Source organism: Passer montanus, unplaced genomic scaffold (assembly GCF_014805655.1).
Source record: "Passer montanus isolate IOZ18808 unplaced genomic scaffold, ASM1480565v1 scaffold6, whole genome shotgun sequence".
In the NCBI taxonomy this organism is placed as follows: Eukaryota; Metazoa; Chordata; class Aves; order Passeriformes; family Passeridae; genus Passer; species Passer montanus.
This window is the reverse complement of record NW_024371037.1, coordinates 803,424-820,761: the sequence shown is the minus strand read 5'-3', so window position 1 is coordinate 820,761 and position 17,338 is coordinate 803,424. Positions and strand designations below refer to the sequence as shown.

At 35.3% G+C, this 17,338-nt stretch overlaps 1 protein-coding gene across 1 annotated transcript in view; it reads right to left on the bottom strand.

Moving 5' to 3' along the window:
* Positions 1 to 1,210: 1,210 nt before the first annotated feature.
* The window catches only part of TBC1D22A (TBC1 domain family member 22A), a 139,550-nt gene continuing 123,422 nt past the window's right edge, over positions 1,211 to 17,338 (bottom strand). Inside the window, exon 13 of the mRNA XM_039726831.1 lies at positions 1,211 to 4,432. Within this exon, the coding sequence (XP_039582765.1) occupies positions 4,304 to 4,432 (129 nt within the window). The 3' untranslated portion in view covers positions 1,211 to 4,303. The remainder of the gene's footprint in view (positions 4,433 to 17,338) is intronic.

Genomic DNA, 17,338 nt, shown 5'->3' with positions numbered 1-17,338 from the left:
AAATGCAAATGATCTGGAATTAAATTGCTCAGGAACTTGACTCTCCATCACACAGTGATAAGAAGCACTTGAGCTGCAGTTCTTTCCCATGGCAAAGAATTCTGCCTGAGTGATCACTGGGCTGGGAGCCTTTCCACCTCACCTCCTCTTCCAATCTCCAAAGAATTTAATGTGCTACGAAGTACTTATCTTCCACTCCACTCTGTTTTCAAGGAGGAACTGACCTGAAGCACAGATCAGATTTTCAGAAAGTCCTTTCTGTTGTACTTCACATTTATATCCATGGAAAGTCCTCCATCTGCCCAGACAGTTTTCCAGGACTTATTTTGCACAAGAAAAATCAATAAACAATACCAGCACATTCCTGGTGACCCTTTGGGCCTTTACTCCACCTTCTTGATCTTTTCTGCTTTTGAAAAAACAATTTGAAAGACCTCCCACTGCTGATTTTATGCAGGATCTTTAGAGGATTATAGCAGATACAGAAACACAAGTTTTACTGGAGGTGAGAAACCAGCATGATTACAATTCATTGTCATTCAAGTACATAACAGACAGACTGCCTCTGCATCTCCATCTCTTTTCCCCTGAATGTGGTGTGGAGTTTTAAAGAGAAGTTATTGTCTTTGCCTTCCTTGTATATTTTCTCACCAGACAACACTGGATTACTGGAAGTCTCCCAGTAGCATTCGTGATATAAGAGACTTGAGCTGCATATACATATATGACATTTCTCCCTGATAGTTAATCTGCTTAAATCATCTTAGTTTCCAGATCTTATTGACCCTATCACCTGCCTACTGTTTCCTCACTATGAGCTGTTTTCCCCTTCTCCTTTACCCCCAGAGCTGTACAGAATCCTGTGCTTCCTCTGTGTGCCTTGCCCTGATTTGCTTCACCTTCTCTTCAATTTAATTTGCTGTGATGTCAAATCTATCTTCACAACTCTTTCCAGAAAATGCTCCATACCCTGGATGTACATGGTCTATGCAGGGACACACCCGTGGAACTTGCTTGTATTACCAACATGCAAAACCTACAAGATTCCTGGGCAGAGAGTGGCAGAAATGTAACTGAGAACTGAGGTTCTGTTAACCCTTCTCCCCTTGTGATAAAGGGTTTTGAGGCTGTAAACAGAAACACCGAATCCATGCTTTGGCGTAGGGTGCAATGTGTTTGAAGGAAAAATAAACACAAGCTTTCCACTCTATATAGCACTTTATAAATATGTGTTTATTTCCTCATCTTTCACCAGTTTTACAGTTTTAACCAGTGCCTCAGTGGTAATGTTTGTCAGAAGCATACAATGGAACTTCAGATAGTTCTATTCTGTGGTTAGGAAATTTAAAAAAATTAACAGGCCTTTCCATATGGAACTGCGCCAAATAATAATGAAACTAATTTTTTATAACATATTGCAGTTACCTAAGATTTCAACTTACATTTCTATCTTACTCCAGGTACTGTATTTACACAGTTAACTAATTTATTATTTACATTTTTCAAATTCTGTAGTCATAAATCTTTTTATATTGTACAATCTAGTTTAAACTTTTATTACAGAAATTATTTAACACGCATTTCAGACACTGCAATTTAAATATTTCACATGAGTTCTAGGAAATAACTGCCTGGTTTCACTAGTGACGTGTCAAGATGCCTCCTTCATAAGAAAATGCATATTACAAAGGAATTTTATAATATTCAGAATCTTGAATTTTGAAAAAAACTAAGTACATGGGATATAATAATGATAATGCTATTTCCTTTTCTATGCAATATTTTTTTGGAATGACATTTTACCTGAGATGTAAAATTGTTAAATGTGTGGGCTTTTGATAAAAATTTGAAAGTTTACATAAATGTTTGCCTTCTATTTACTGAGAACAACTCCTATCAGCATAGATATATAAATGTTATTTATATATCTATACCATATTTTCCAAAAAAGTCTATATCTACATAAATAAACATTGGTATTATATTAGGAAACTTCCCACTATCCTTAAAAAGCAATGTGCTCAAGTACAATATTCAACTTCTGACACAGACACAATAGTAAATGTGACCTCTAATGGTAATACTTCCTTCCAAGGGAAGTAAGAGGTACCTGTTGAATTTGGAAGACATGACAGACAACTCATGTGGACCCAATGAAGGAAATTTTATATATCCAGTCCCAAAAATGTTATGCAGGAGCATCTGACACAGCAGACAACTTTGGGTCAACTTTCCATGTTACATGTAACTACCTAAATAACATCTTAATAGAAAAAAAGTTAATTATAGAAAACCCTTACACCAGTTAATGCTGTTGTTTTCTCTCGTTACAATAATATGCATTTCTATTAACAAATGATTGCAGATACCAAGTTTAAAGCAAATGGTTGTAGATTTCATGTTTCTTTTATTCTGTTATTGGTAGACACTGTTAGGCACAATATGACATTCTTTGTAAACATAAATTTTGATACATCAGACCACGAACTGAAGTTACAGAAAGCAGTACACAGACATGTAAGAAGCACAGATCCACTACACATTCCAGGCACAAATGCAGCCATCTGGGAGGCCTGACCCTGTATCCATCACAACTGAAACACCTGGCTGACACCAGTGGAAAAGAAATGCATCCTAGTTGCCAAACACTCCAGCTTCTGAAATTATTATTTTTTTATCTTCTACCAAAGATTTAATATACTTTTAAAATATAGATGGTCTCATAATCACATGGTGGTAAAAAGGTATTTTATTTACCCTGAAACACCTAATTGTTACGAAGTCTGTGTGAAGAACTAAGGCCCCTAAAGCAAGTAATGTAACTAATACATTTAGAAAGCACTCTTCTAAATATGTATCTACATATGTTTAAGAAGTTGAAAATAATCTTTCAATAACAAGTCATAAGAGAAAATCTCTTGAAGGTTTTTTTATTTCCCAAACTTAAAAGTGCACTACACTTTCTGTGCAACGCTGTGCAACTCAAGAACCAAACTGAGGAAGTCTGAACTTTTAAGTGTATTGCTTATTGCAACTCCCACCCTTCATAACCTGCATGTGTATGGTAGGCACAAATTAATATGAGTTATTTACATCCAACAGAGCAAAATTAAAATTCTTATCAGAAAATATTTCTTGAAAAAAACAGTGCACTTGAATTATGTAAGTTTTAAGAAATTATTCAGTATTCCATGGTTATATGAAGAAATGTTAATTTTAGTCTATAAACTCATAGAGCATTTTGGTTCTACTAATGACCCACAAGCAATCTGAGTATACAGTTACTGTTTTTGTTATTGGGAGCTAGCTCTCTTCCTCTGAGTAATCAGGGAAAGGGTATTAAATTATTTAACAAAAAAGCTCTGGAAAGATATATTAATTTTCCTTTTCTAATCGCTAGAAATGGAGGATAAGGCAACAACTGAGATAAAAATATATCCTGCTTAGTAAACCAAGCTCCTTAATACATTTCTTAAAAGTGAAATTTCATGCTGAAAAATTGCAAGGCCTTAAAAGAAACTTTAATTACTTTGACAAGACCATGCCTTCTCTTTAATTCACTATTTTAAAGCACTCCAGAATATATTGAGAGGGATTTATTTCAGTGTAATAGATGAGTCTTCAGCTTTAAGTAACTCCTTTTTATGGCTAAAAAGCTTCTATACCATCCTTCAAGACTGAATAATGTTCAGAAAAATGCCACCAATTTCCATTACAACCTTCTATATTCATATATTACAGAAGTAATCTAACCTAATTCCATGGAAAAACAACAGATGGTGTGCTAATATCAGTGTCTTCTGAGTTATAACCAGACCTCAAAACACAGGCCTTGCTGTCTCATATGGTCTGCATGATCAAGGAAAAGTTCTTTTTTGCCACTCAAAGTAGATAGATTTCACCAACCAAAACTGGCTGATTAAAGTCATGGCAGGTGACACTGAAATAATGACAAAATCATTCCATAAGTAGTTTTAAGTCTAAAGTACATAGAAAAATCGCTCAACATAAATAAGAGAGACAACAATTCTATTTAGAGAAGGGGAAAAAAGAAGAAAATTGTAAGACTTCTGAACTCATTTTTCATGCTGAGCAAAAAAATTCACTTTTAAGTTCATTCGGTGCTCGATATCCTGCTTTGTCCGCTTCTTTGGTATTCTGTTCTCATTCTGCAAATTCTAACAGAATTTTAATGGTCATCTTACTTCAAATGAAAGAGCAATGAGCTGAAAGCATAACCAGAACAACAGATGCCATAATACTGCAGAACACGTTGCTTGTAATGATTTCTGTCTCTTTATATTCACTTCTTGTAATGATTGGGGGCGTCCGCAAATGCAAATTTCAGTCTGTAGGCCTCTGCTAGGAGTACACTGATGTCTTCATTTCCCCAGTGTACTGTGGGCAAATTCTGTAAAAATATCAGTAACTCCTAATTGAAAAGAAAAAAAAAAAGTAAATACATTTTTTCAAATAGCAGTACAATAACCACGTATTACTTATACAATGATCATTTATAAGCAACCAGTCGTGTAGCACCTCTGTATCCCAAACAAACCTGAGATCCAATTAAGTTTAGTGATTTTTACATAGATACTTGCTATTCAATCTTTCAGTTCAGAAACCTGCTGTTGATTGTAGCTGAAATATGGTCATTTGATAGATAATTTTTTTTGAGAAAAATAATCTTTGTTGCTGCCTATCCAAATTATTTTTATGCTCCAGGGCATGAAGTTATACAATTGGATAAATGTCCAAAATTATGGATGATTGCTAAGTCTGGGACTCTCTCACACCAATGCAAAGATAAGCTACTTCTCTACTTATACATGAAGAATTATGAAATAAATTATTGTTTCAGTCAGTTGCAGTCAACTCCCCCCTTGACTCTTAGCCCAGCTTTCCCACTCCCTGCTGGTTTCTGATCCCATAGATTTTCCTATGGGTCAGGTTTTCCTCTCTCTCATATTAAGTTTAGGCGAAATTCACTTCCAAGAAGCCTAAGCCCAGAAACAGAGGTAACAAGAAGCTCTCTGGGACAGTGCCTCTATGTTCAGTTCTGATGAACATGCATCAAAATCCACCATGATCCTCAGCAGCACAAAGCCCCAAATCCTCGTCTGTAGCCTGAAACCTGCCAGCTCTGAGAGGACTCTTTGGAAGATCAGATACCACAAATTGTCTCCTGACTTCATGCAAATGACAATTTTTATAAGGCTCCTAATTTGAATAAACTCAGGAAGTTAGTTTGCTCTTTAAAGAAAAAAAACTGGTGACCCATAAGGTCAGAAACCTTCAAATGTGATGCAAAAGCCACCCTAAATTTGAAGTTCATGTTTGAAAATTTCCATAGAGCAGATCACCTGTCTATTTTAATAGTTTTGATAAACTATGGCAAAACAGGAAAATAGAAGTTTTGGATGAGTCACAACAAAATGAATGTGGATTTTTATGATGGGAGGTATAAGGCAATCTTAGGCATAGGTGAAGTTGTTAACCCTGCTTGTATCTTCCAGGTGCTCTGTTTTTGCAGAAAAAAATGCAGACAATTTGTGCACATTTGTATACATGCATATGTATTTGTGAGGATGTGTATATTTTTGTATGAGTACATCTGCTCAGGTTTATTCTAAAGATCAGAAATAAGTGAACGGGAATGCAATTAAAACCACAGCCATTATCATGTTATAAATCTGAATCCTGCAGTATAATGTAAAAGTACCCAGGGAAATTATTCTTCTTCATAAGAGTTTTATTTTCCTTGCTCCCCCTTCTCCCTCCTCTGCACTTTCCTTCACAGAAGATGGCTGTAGAAGCCCTTAGCAAGGATTCACTGATTTTATGAAAAGCCAGGAGCAGAAATTAACATTAAATTATTTCTTTGTGTTTGTGAGAAAATTATTTTGACTTCATCTATTTCACAGTCTTGCTATACTGGTTCTTTTAATATGAAAAGAGAAAGGATAGAAGTTGAGCAGTACTGTATATTTAATTATGAATAATAAGTAGCAATACAACAGAGTTAGAATGAGAATGTCTCTATTACACTTGAGAGAACACATTTTTAATAAAGTATTGTACAATTGTCAAAATCCCACTCTTCTAAAAAAATTTCTATGTACTTATTTGACAGTTATGTTGATAACTGTAATTAATAAATTAGCAGTACAGTGTAGGAAGGTTGTGTGGAGGGATCATAAATGCCTTCCTCCATGAAAGTTCTTTTCTCCTTTTACAAAACTAACTTTCAAGCAGCCCTAAGACACAGCAATTAATTCAGTGAGCTTTGTGAAATTACCTCTTTTACTCTTTGCAGTCTCAAGACTTTTCTGGGTCACACTTCTGGTGCAAATGATTCATATTGCTGGAGCAGTGTTTTGGTTTTCTTTGGGCTTTGGAACATCCAAAGACTATAGCTTCAACATCCATGCTATATGAAATTTAACTTATAGCTCAAATCTGTAATGGGACTGTTAGTGATGAAGTAGTTTAATACTTCTACCATTATTTTCAAATTTGATAATAGTTTTCATTTGAATTAAATATATAAATAAATTGCAGAGTAATGCATTTACTGTCTCCAAGTGCACTTCCGTTTGAGTGGGCATTTTGCTACTGTTACCAGGGGAGAAGACCAAAGCCTAAGACTGATACTGACTAGTGAATATGTGTTATAAATCCAAAGTAACTGGCCAAAGACATACTACTTGTATTACTGTCTAAAGATAAGGCTTATCTTCCTGTGATCTATTACAGAGCTTCAAAACTTGCTCAGATAGAAATAAAGCTTACATCTTCTTAAAAATAAAGACGGTGGCAAAAACCTCACTAAAGAAAAATGAGAATATTTTATTTTTCTTTAACTGCTAAAGAAAATCATGTTGCCTTTACTGCTGCATATGGAGCATTCTCTGGAAATAAGGAAACTACTATAAAGAAACTATCAAAAACCCCCAAAGTCTTTGGATTTGAAGAACTGTACAAACACACTACTTAATATTTAAAAGACCACATGAAAAGTTTGTCTAAAACTGCTCAATTCAGCATTTTACAGTAAAAAAAAAAGAGCAAGAATTACTACAAGTGACTCAAGCTTACTAATTTATTTTTAATTTTTTTTTTGCCAACAGATAAATAGGAACTACTAAGCAGCATGTACAAATAAGGCATGCATACTAACTTCTTAGATTTGTTTTCCTATCCACAACAGTATTAAAATATAAGGCACTCTTTGAAATATGATTACTCATAATGTGAATTAACATTTACCATTAAAAACTTGTAGATGATAAATTGCCTGGTCTATTTCAGATGAAAACTGAGTCTAAAAATCAATCTTTGTAAAATATTCCTGGAAGAGCTTTGTTTTCTGCTTAATTTAAATGGTATTGTGATGACACCTGGCTGAAGAATCAGGGCAGCCAGTACATCATCATCAGCAGAGCTGGGGCTTCTAAAATCCCAGTGCCATGTTTGTTTATATTTTGGCTTTACCAACAAAAAATATGCTCAAAATTATGTGCTTTGAATTTGGCAAACAGAGTGCCCTGGTTTCCTGGACTCTTGCTGAGAGGAGCTATATTAATCCCTTGAACCGGGCCCATCTGCACGGCCCAGTCTGCCAGCACAGCTTCAGCTCTATCTCTCTGTGGTGTCTGCCCCGCATGCCACGGAAAGGCATCTCCATCCTCCCTCCCTCCTTGCCAGACAAGCAGAGGAGGATCAAGGTACCCCTTGCATTTGCTCCTGCCCCTCATCAAGCACAAAAAGTGAAGAGATTTTAGTCACAGTGTTCTTCCCACAGTGAGGGGCTGCAGCTGATGTTACACAGGACAGTGTGGGATTTGTTAGCAGGGAGAAGAGAGGCTCAGGCAGGATCCAAGAGCAACTTCCACACAGAGGGGGCTGGAAAGAAGAAAAGAGGTGCCAAGAGGCAATAGTAACAAGCTGAAGCTAACTTGTCACACGAAAACTATCCTTTGCAAGGAGGGTGCTTGAGCAGCTTGCCAGGGAAACTGTAAATGTGTCCACTGGGATTTTCACAGCTCGCCTGGCACACCCTTGAACAGGCTGCTCAAGCTCTAATGCTAGCCTGGCTTGCAGCAGCAGCTTGCACTATGGACCTCCCTTACACAGTGAAAATTACCAGTGTTTTATTTTTTAAAGGACCTGGGTTTAAATAGAAAAGGAATCCCAAAAAGAAATCCCAAAGTGCAACCAAAAAGAAAAAAATAAAAAACAAACAAACAAACAAAAAAAAACAATAAAAGAAAACCAACCAAAAAAAGAAAACCAACCAACCAAAAAAAAAAAAAAAAACAAAAAAAAAACAAAACAAATCCAAGAAGTAAAGGCATCTTTCCTGACAAGTACAAGTTTGTATTTTCCATTTGTAATTAAAAGATACAGGGGGCTGGTGCACCAGAGTTGCTGGGTCAGACAATGAATAAATTAAAAATCTATAAATCAAACTGACTTTTAAGTATGGCAAAAGATCTAAATGTAAACTATATACTAGCCTTTGTAAGAGATTTCTGGTTTACACTGACATATTTGACCCATAATTCTGAAATAATTCTTCAGTACATTTGAAATTCAACATTTTTGTTACGAAACAACCTTATCTTTTATAGAATTTCACGCACCATATTTCCACAACTTTAACTACATTTGGATTTTACATGATATTTTACACATGTGTGTTTGTAAAATATGCTACAACACTTTATATATAGCATGCTCAACTATGCTACTATATATAAAGTATATTTAAACTCTTAGAAGCTGCTATATAGAGTGCAATTTTAATGTAAATGTACTTTCAAAATCTAATTTTTCTCAGAAAATTAACATGTATTCTAGAACTATTGTCTTCACCTTGTAGTCAAGACAAGACAGTGGTAAACATGCTGGAAGTGTTGTGGTATAAAAGCCCCTCTAGATGTATGAAAAGTATGAGGTCTATGTTTTACACAGCACAACAGTAAGAGCAATATTGCAGGTTAAGCAATAGCTGTTGTCAGACAAAATTATTCTTGGGGGGAAAAAAATGTTATCCCAGAAGATCCAATACATGTATCTAAAATAAAATACCAGACTACCAGGTAGACAGCTCAAAAAAGGTGATTTCCAAAGCCTTTAGTTTCCTCTAAAATCAAAAAGGTTAAGGTCTGTTCCTTGCAGACTAAATCAAACCTGAAAACTAATGAAACTTCACAAAATAGATTTATAATAATTATTACAAAGTTAACAGCCTCTTTCTCCTCATTGAGATTTTAACCCAGTGAAACCTCAACATATTAAAACTATTTTTAAAAACCGCAAACCCAGAGCAAAGAAAGCTAATTTTATTGTGTTTTGGAATCTGGTTCATTACCAAATCTCCTTACAGTATGATGTCTGCTATAATCCTCTTAGAAATACACCTTTTAGCATGAGATTGGCCAATGATAATGGTTATTTGGCAATGGCTATCTGTAGTTGTTATGCTATTTACTATCACCCTTACTCTGACTCCATATGTGGATCTTGAAGGAAGGAACATAAAAACCAGTTACAGAAAACATGTTGATAGTTTATAAAACATAAAAAACATGTTATTCTAATGAGTAGAACATGAAGGTATCTTCTGTACTAATCAAAGCAGTGTATTTAATTTGAAAATACAGTGTTTTTGTCTGTGTGAATTATTGACAAAGTTCAATTGCAAGGTTTGTTTTTTTTCTTAAGAGAAGAAACTTAACAGGACATAAAAACCAGTAATAGTGTTTCAATTTTAGCTAATATCAAATGGCAGTAACTAAAGTTAAAATCAAACTGGAACATACTGAGGACATTAACAGAGTTAGTTTTTAGTGTCAAAACTGAGAACCAATCTATTAATTTAACAAATAAAGGCACTCCTAAAATGCAGTACATTTCTATGAGAGTTGTTAATCCTTCCTGCTGTTAACTGCAATGTAATTACAGTCTGAGCACTCGTGGTCTACCACAGCTCTATTTTATACTGATAGGCAGAACCTACAATCTTGCTCTACTTTATGATCATAAACTTTACAATATTATACTTTAGGACTGTATGTAAGTAACTTAAAGGTAAATTAAATCTATATACAATCTTCAATGATTTGATAAGAAAATGCTAACAACTACAATTTTAATTTTAATATTACACATTATGAACACATATAAAACACTGCAAAATTTATGCTGGCAATTTGATGAAATGGCCTCTTTATTTGTACTTTCCAAAGTCATACTTGAAATCCCAGAACATAGCACCTACTTTTAAAGAACTAATGAAGTAAAGTTCTATGAAAAATTTATTTAGACTAATTATTGAGACAATCTAAGGAGGAAACCAATTATTGCCAGGGGAAAAGAAAAGACTCATTTATCTTTTTAGATAATAGAAAAGAGAAATAAACCTTATGCACGCATTAAAAGAAATCTAAATTTTTATGGTTTTATGGCAAATTGCATAATGTTGGACCAGAGATAGAGCTGGACGATGATTCATGTGTTTGCAACCAGATGTAACCACTATACAGGCAAAAAAAAATCCTTAACATAGGGATTATTTAATTCCTATTTCCTTTACAACATTCTTTTTCATTTGATTGCATTTGGGATTGTCAAGTGTGAGAGGAAAGGATGGCGAGTGCCAAGTGGGCACCCCTCAGTGGCCTGGGTCCCCTTCCCAGCACTGCAGAGCAGACAGACAGACAGACAGACAGATGTGCAGAGCTGCAGTGCCTCACACTCTGTAAGAGCTGCAGTTCCCAGGCTGGCACGGTGCTGTGCCATGTTAACCTCCATTCCTCTTCCCAGATGTTTAGGATGAAGGATACCTGCTGCCTGGGGACTCAGCCAAGCCCAGTACAAATCCTCCCTGCCAGCCTGCTATCAAAGCAGGAACTGCAGTGCTGAGTGGCACGAGAGCACAGGTCCAGCACCCTCTGCAGAGCCTGGATGACCTTGTTCAGCTGCCTCAGTGCCACCTTTCCTTCTCTCTGCCCCTTGCTGTTGATATGATAGTGCCCCAAATGAATACAGGTCTAGCTCTGAGACGAGTTCTCTTTTCTTTCTTGAGTACTGTTTCTTGCAATATGCTCAGCAATATTCCCTATGCTGCTGCCACTTCTTCCTTCTCCAGATGTCCCAACCTGCTACACAGAGTTGCAAATAATGAGCTCTATTTCTGGAGTGCTGTGCCTCTTATTAATTACCTGTGTCTTGGAGTCAGAGAAAACATTTCTTTCCTGTTGGGCCCAGTTGGAATTGAGAATACTAAGATTTCAAAATCTAATATTAAAGAGATAGTAGGAATAGGTCACCTACTGCAGCTTAAGAAATATTTGCTGCACATATGGGTTAAGAGGCATAAGTGGACCCAGATCCTTCAGTGATAGAGCTGAGTGCCTGTGCTGCTTCCTGAGCATGGAAAGCTCACAGCAGCAATGGCTGAGGTAGCACAGAACAGTCCCTTTTGGATCCTGGATGCAAAAATGCCTTCCTGGCTCCTGTAACTTCAAAGACTATGGATGAACAAGATGGGGCAACACTGGTTTATCTGTGCTAAGTGGTAGGAGCATTGAAGTCTGCACTCGACACAGTCTGAAATATTTGAGAGACATAGTCTTGGTCAGTCATAAACCAGTGTCATTCAAAAATTTACACCTGGAACATGATAGTTTAGAAACAAGTGTCAAAAAACCCCAACTCAAATATTTGCTGAAACACTGTAACACTGAACTTCCTAAATTCAATGCAAAATTGTATCTTTTCATGTACATTGCTTTATTGTGCATTACTTACATTATGCTCCTAGAATTCCTTGAAATTAATATTAATTCTTTCAATCAGTCTTATACATCTTAATTTTGACCTTTTTTCACACACCATGACATGTCAATGAACAGACTATAGCACACAGAACTCAGAACAGTAGGAATAAAATTTTTCTCTACAAAAAAAAATTATATTCAGGATTCCAACTAAACTTGTTACATCTAAAAATGAATATTTTTTAAAAAATCTAAATATTTTAAAGGTTAATTTCTGCTACCAGCTTGTATTTAGGACTTCAAGGACAGTGGTTCTCAACAAGGATATATTGTTTTATCCTTTGATTCAAATACAGTATAAATACATATACATAAATATATATATTCTTTGATTCAAATATACATTTTAATTCTTCATTTCAACTGATCAATCTGCCATTAATCTTATGAAAACATTAAAAAGATATGCTATTCTTGTAATTAATTTCATATTCCTAATAAGAAGGTCACAGAAATACACCTTAACATCCTGAAAATGAAAGCTTATGGAAAGTTGATGGTTTTATCATTTCCCTTTCGTGTTTTTCTTTTCATGACAACTGAAAAAGATTCCAGGACTCAGCATACTAAACTAGCAATTAAAGTCCTGTTTCATCTGGTATGGATCTCTTACACAAGTCATTAGCAACCTTAATCACTAATCATAAAATATGTAGTTCTAAAGGACTCTGTCAGAGAAGCTGTGCTTAGCTTCAGCTTACTTAGCTGAATAGAAGATTTACATCTTCATTTCCAAGAGTATTGGTTTACAAGTACGTTAAAGGACCACATCCCAGCTGGTATTATAGGTAGTCTTATTACCTTGGTCCCAAATAAAAAACAAAGACACAAGTAATCTCCATCCCTAAAACAGGAATCAAATTTGAATGGTAGATCTTTTTCTCAATTGAACTTACTATCCACACATGATCATCTCAAGTTTATAAGCCAAGGTTAAGGAGATAGAATCAAAGCAAGCATTGTCACAGAACCTAAAGGATTTAAGGTCCCTTCTGTCCCAAAGCCTTCTATGATTCTGTGATACTCGAACACTGATTTAAATTCAAACTTAAATTGGACAGTCAAACAAAAACAGTCCTAGTTTCTTTCTCACATTTAGACTAGAGAAAACAGAACTTCCATTTTACATATCTCATATGGAAACTGAGTATCTCAGGAAGCTTCACACTTGTATCCAGGAAATAGAGCTGACAGTTCCAATTGCTAGAGCTCAGAACAGAACAGTCCTGAACCACTGTGATTACACATTGATGGTATTTGGAGATATGTGTACTTCTTATGTACCAAAATACAAATCATAACAAATAAATAATAAAAAACCCAAGTATTTCATTTACCACTAGTTCCATCCCAAACACAACAAATAAAGGAGAACGGAATAAAACGTCATGAAGATTGGTAGTCATTCTATAAAAAGAAAATCCAAATAAAATCCATCCAAACACAGAATGTACTGTACCAATTAAGGCTGCAGCAATTATGGCAGAATTTAATTTCTGAAATGACCTACCAATAAGTTACTACCTTCTATCTATTTTTTTTCTGTAGTCAAGCAAGATCAAAATATTTCTATAGCAGATTCCAAGAGAAAATTTACAATTCTACCCTTCCATGAAGTCCATATGCTAACCACTCTTCTTGGTTTGGTTTTCCTGACCATAATTTGGCAATGCATTTTAAGTGGGATAATTCTACAGCTACAAATTCACACATATTTCATTTCCTTATCTACCATAAGTTAGATTTTAGCACTGTAGTATGTATAGCTAAAAACTCAGCCAAAAATAAAGGAAAGAAAATAATAAAATACCAACTGAATATAATGAAGCACAGGAGAAAAGTGTATAAAAATTGTATATATTTCTAACCTACAGTAATAATTATGTTTGGACAAAATGCTGTAAATTGTTCTGAAAAAAATCTCATCTTGTTTTGGAGAAAACATATATTAAGGATGGCTGATGCAAAATTACCTGGTTTCTATAACTTAAGTAGTATTGCCTGAGATATGTAACTTTTACATCCAATAAATATGTCACAGTGCAGAGCCTACTTAAACTAGTGTGTTTTCAGAAGTAAAACAAGTAGTCCTAAACACAGCTCAAATGGAACATTGTCAGTATCCTAGGGGATACAGGACTAAAAAACCATTTCCATTACATTGCTCAATCACCACCAAATGAAGCCACATTTTGGTGTTTTCTTCTGAATAACAATCTTTCCCCACTTGCCATGACAAAGCTCAGAAAGAATTTGTGCACTTCTGAGAGACTTAAGGACAGCAGTACAGAGAACCAATGACTTGGCAGTGGAACAGACCTTCATGAAGATATCAGAGTTAAAGGAAACAACCTGCCCCATCTGATAACTGAAAATTTCCCAGTTAAGTTGAGAAGCCTCACAAAAATCAATAAGAAGTAATCCGAAAATCCCTTCATCTCTGAGGAAAATGCCACTGTTCAAATTAAGAAATCAATTAAGCTTCCTTGGTGAGCATAGCACGCAGACACAAGAACACAAGACAGGGGATCACCCAAGCTGCACAGGTTTTTCCAATGTACAAAAACAACAACATCCCCTCAAATTTCTATACATTCCTTGATGCCTTAAGAAAAAAAATATATGAATGCTTCAGTCAGAGAGAAATTCCAAAAGTTCATCCATAGACAACAACTGAAGGATCAATTCAAATTAACACAATGTAATCCAATTGTACACTATAAGCTAAAGAATTAAAATATCCTAAACCAGTAAATACTACATGAGAAACATGATTAATAACTGAGACTGTGCTCAAGACACCTTCATTTTTTTGGAAAAATCCCGAACCAAGATGAATCTTCCTGTACCATACAATAACATTAATTTATCAAGCTTTGTTAGGAAATATATGCTGCTCTTTATGTCCTGATATTTCACATACAAAATGCTTCACTTTATCTAATGGTTTATAAATCAAAGTGAAATAATTTATATACTTTTGATCTTTCACCAAAATTACATTATTACTTAAATCTTTACCCCCATTATAAAGCAATCCAAAGGCATTCTAGAAGATGAGAATATTCTCTATCAAGGTTTGCTTCACAAGGTTAAACAAGCAACATACTCTCTGCTAAGGTCAGTTCAGTTTCTTCATTTCCCAGTCTACTGTTGTTAAACACAATTCTAAAGAAATTACATAAAACCCAAATAAATAATTCTCATGCAAGTCCCAGAGAAATGCAATTTTTCAAAACAAAGAATATATTACTGGAACCACAGAAAAATAGTAACTCTAAATGGAGTACTTGGAAGCCCTAAGGTACATACAAATATCTTAAGGCCCTGAACTTCTAAGATGATACAAATACTATCACACTTTCTTTATATAATATTTAATTGCCTTTCTTACACACAACCATACTGATAAAAATAGATATCTACAACTCAACTTCAGCCAGCCAGAATTTGAGATTAAATTTCTATATAAGATGATATATGCCTCAAGTTTCATGAAAAATATGCATTTGTAAACCAAAAGCTGAATGAAGAGCTCCAATGCAAAACCAGTACATTTCTTTACTTGTCTACAAAAGAACATCCTCCAGACAAACATGAGAGAGCTGAAGATCTTTTCACCACACTGGGTGACAATGGGCTAGGTTAATCTTTTCGGACTGCTCATTTTTAAAATTTCCAAGATGAAAGTGGTAAAAGCTCCAAGGCCATGACTACTTCTTCTTGGTAATTGTGGTCCACACACATAAGGAAATAAACCAGTTTACACTCACACTTTAAAGAATCAGCAGTGGCCTCTGTCATGGTATCAATACCCAAAGAGCAGTTTGGCCAAAAACCACTGAAAATTGCACAGCAACTCTAGAATGGTAGTCCAAGATCAAATAGGTAAAAAAGTTCTTCATTTCCCACTAGGTAAGGAGAAATATTACAAAACCAGAAAGAATCAAAATGGAGAGAAAAATACTGTTTTCATAATAATTATTTCAGCATGTGACTCAATACAGCAAAATATTACTCATAAACTCCCAGGTGTTTGTATAAAACCACTTTGTTTTATAAAAATTCCAATTACATTAAGATGAAGGTCGTGGCCTTCAGAGATTCAAAGAAAAGCTTCCAAAAAATCTATCTGAAGTGGTTATCCAAAGAATGAAAATCACACATAAACCAAACAGGTTTTAAGGACAACATTATACCTAAATTCATTTTCTTTGGATAACTGGACTTGCGACAGCATTATTTCTTTTACAAAACCATACCTTGGGAATAAGATGTCATTTTGTTTAAATAAATAAACATGACCAAAAAGTGTTTCAGGGTCTGGCAAAAAACCATACTAACAGTTCTAATGGATAAACATTTCAGTGATGCATTGTGTAGTTTAACGTGTTTGAGGGGCTGGTCACTGACAGTAATGCATCTCTCATCTGCTTCTGCTTCTTTAGCAGGCAGATGAGAGGAGGAATTCCTGTATTTATCACAATAATCTCCTAGAAAGGACACTATAGCACAGCTTGGAAGATGTGACCTTTTCTCACAGAAGAGAATAAAGACATCGGCTACATGAAATATAACTTTCAGAGGTATACTGCTGCTGGCAATTTCGGGTTGCTTTAATAGGCTTGCCTGCAAGCTGGCACTGCCATAGCAGTTCCATGCCATGCTCTGTCATCTTTTCTCAGGGGTGGCAATATTTAAGCAAGGATGTGGTAGAGAACAACAGCTATTAAGGATTTCAGATGCCCCTTTTTAACCTGCTGACCTATGGGGATCAGTGCCTGAAACTAAGAAAGATGTGTGAGAATTGCAAGGAAAAAAAACACAAAGCTTTAGTGAATCAGCTCCCAAGGACTGGATGGAAACATTGCTACTCACTCACTTAACAGCAAGCAAATGCTACTGTGAAGAAAACAAATTAAGACGGGATAAATGAGAGCTCTTCATATATTTGAAAAGGGGTGTCTAATGCAAAAAACACTACAGAGATCAACCAAGTTGTGCAAAGATTTTACTCTTTAAGGCAGCTGAAAGATCTAACCAGGAGGCTACAACAGTAATAGTAAATCTGCCATAATGACATTTCTGGAAAAAATCTAATTTTGATTTGTTTACAAGGATTGCAAAACAATAGGCATTTCAATTCTTGTTATTTTTACTGTCTTGCAGTTGCAAAGAGACAATTTTGTTGTAAGACAGCAAAATCTACATGCACTAGCTTTTAGGAAACCATAGGAGAGAAGAGAAAATTGAAAGAAAGAAAATTAATCCTCCTCCATCTTCTTGTCTCAAAGAAAGGCATATGTCACTTCATCCTATTACTAAGCTCATACTCCAAAAGCTTCTGGTTTCTCTTTGTTCTCTTATCAGTAGTTTTGATTGAGTTTGGTTGTCAAGTGTACAGGCTCCTGTGATTTTAGTCTTCTCCAGGGTTACACACTGATAAGGCCAATAATTGACATTGTTATGCAGCGGGTTCTGCTGAACAAATA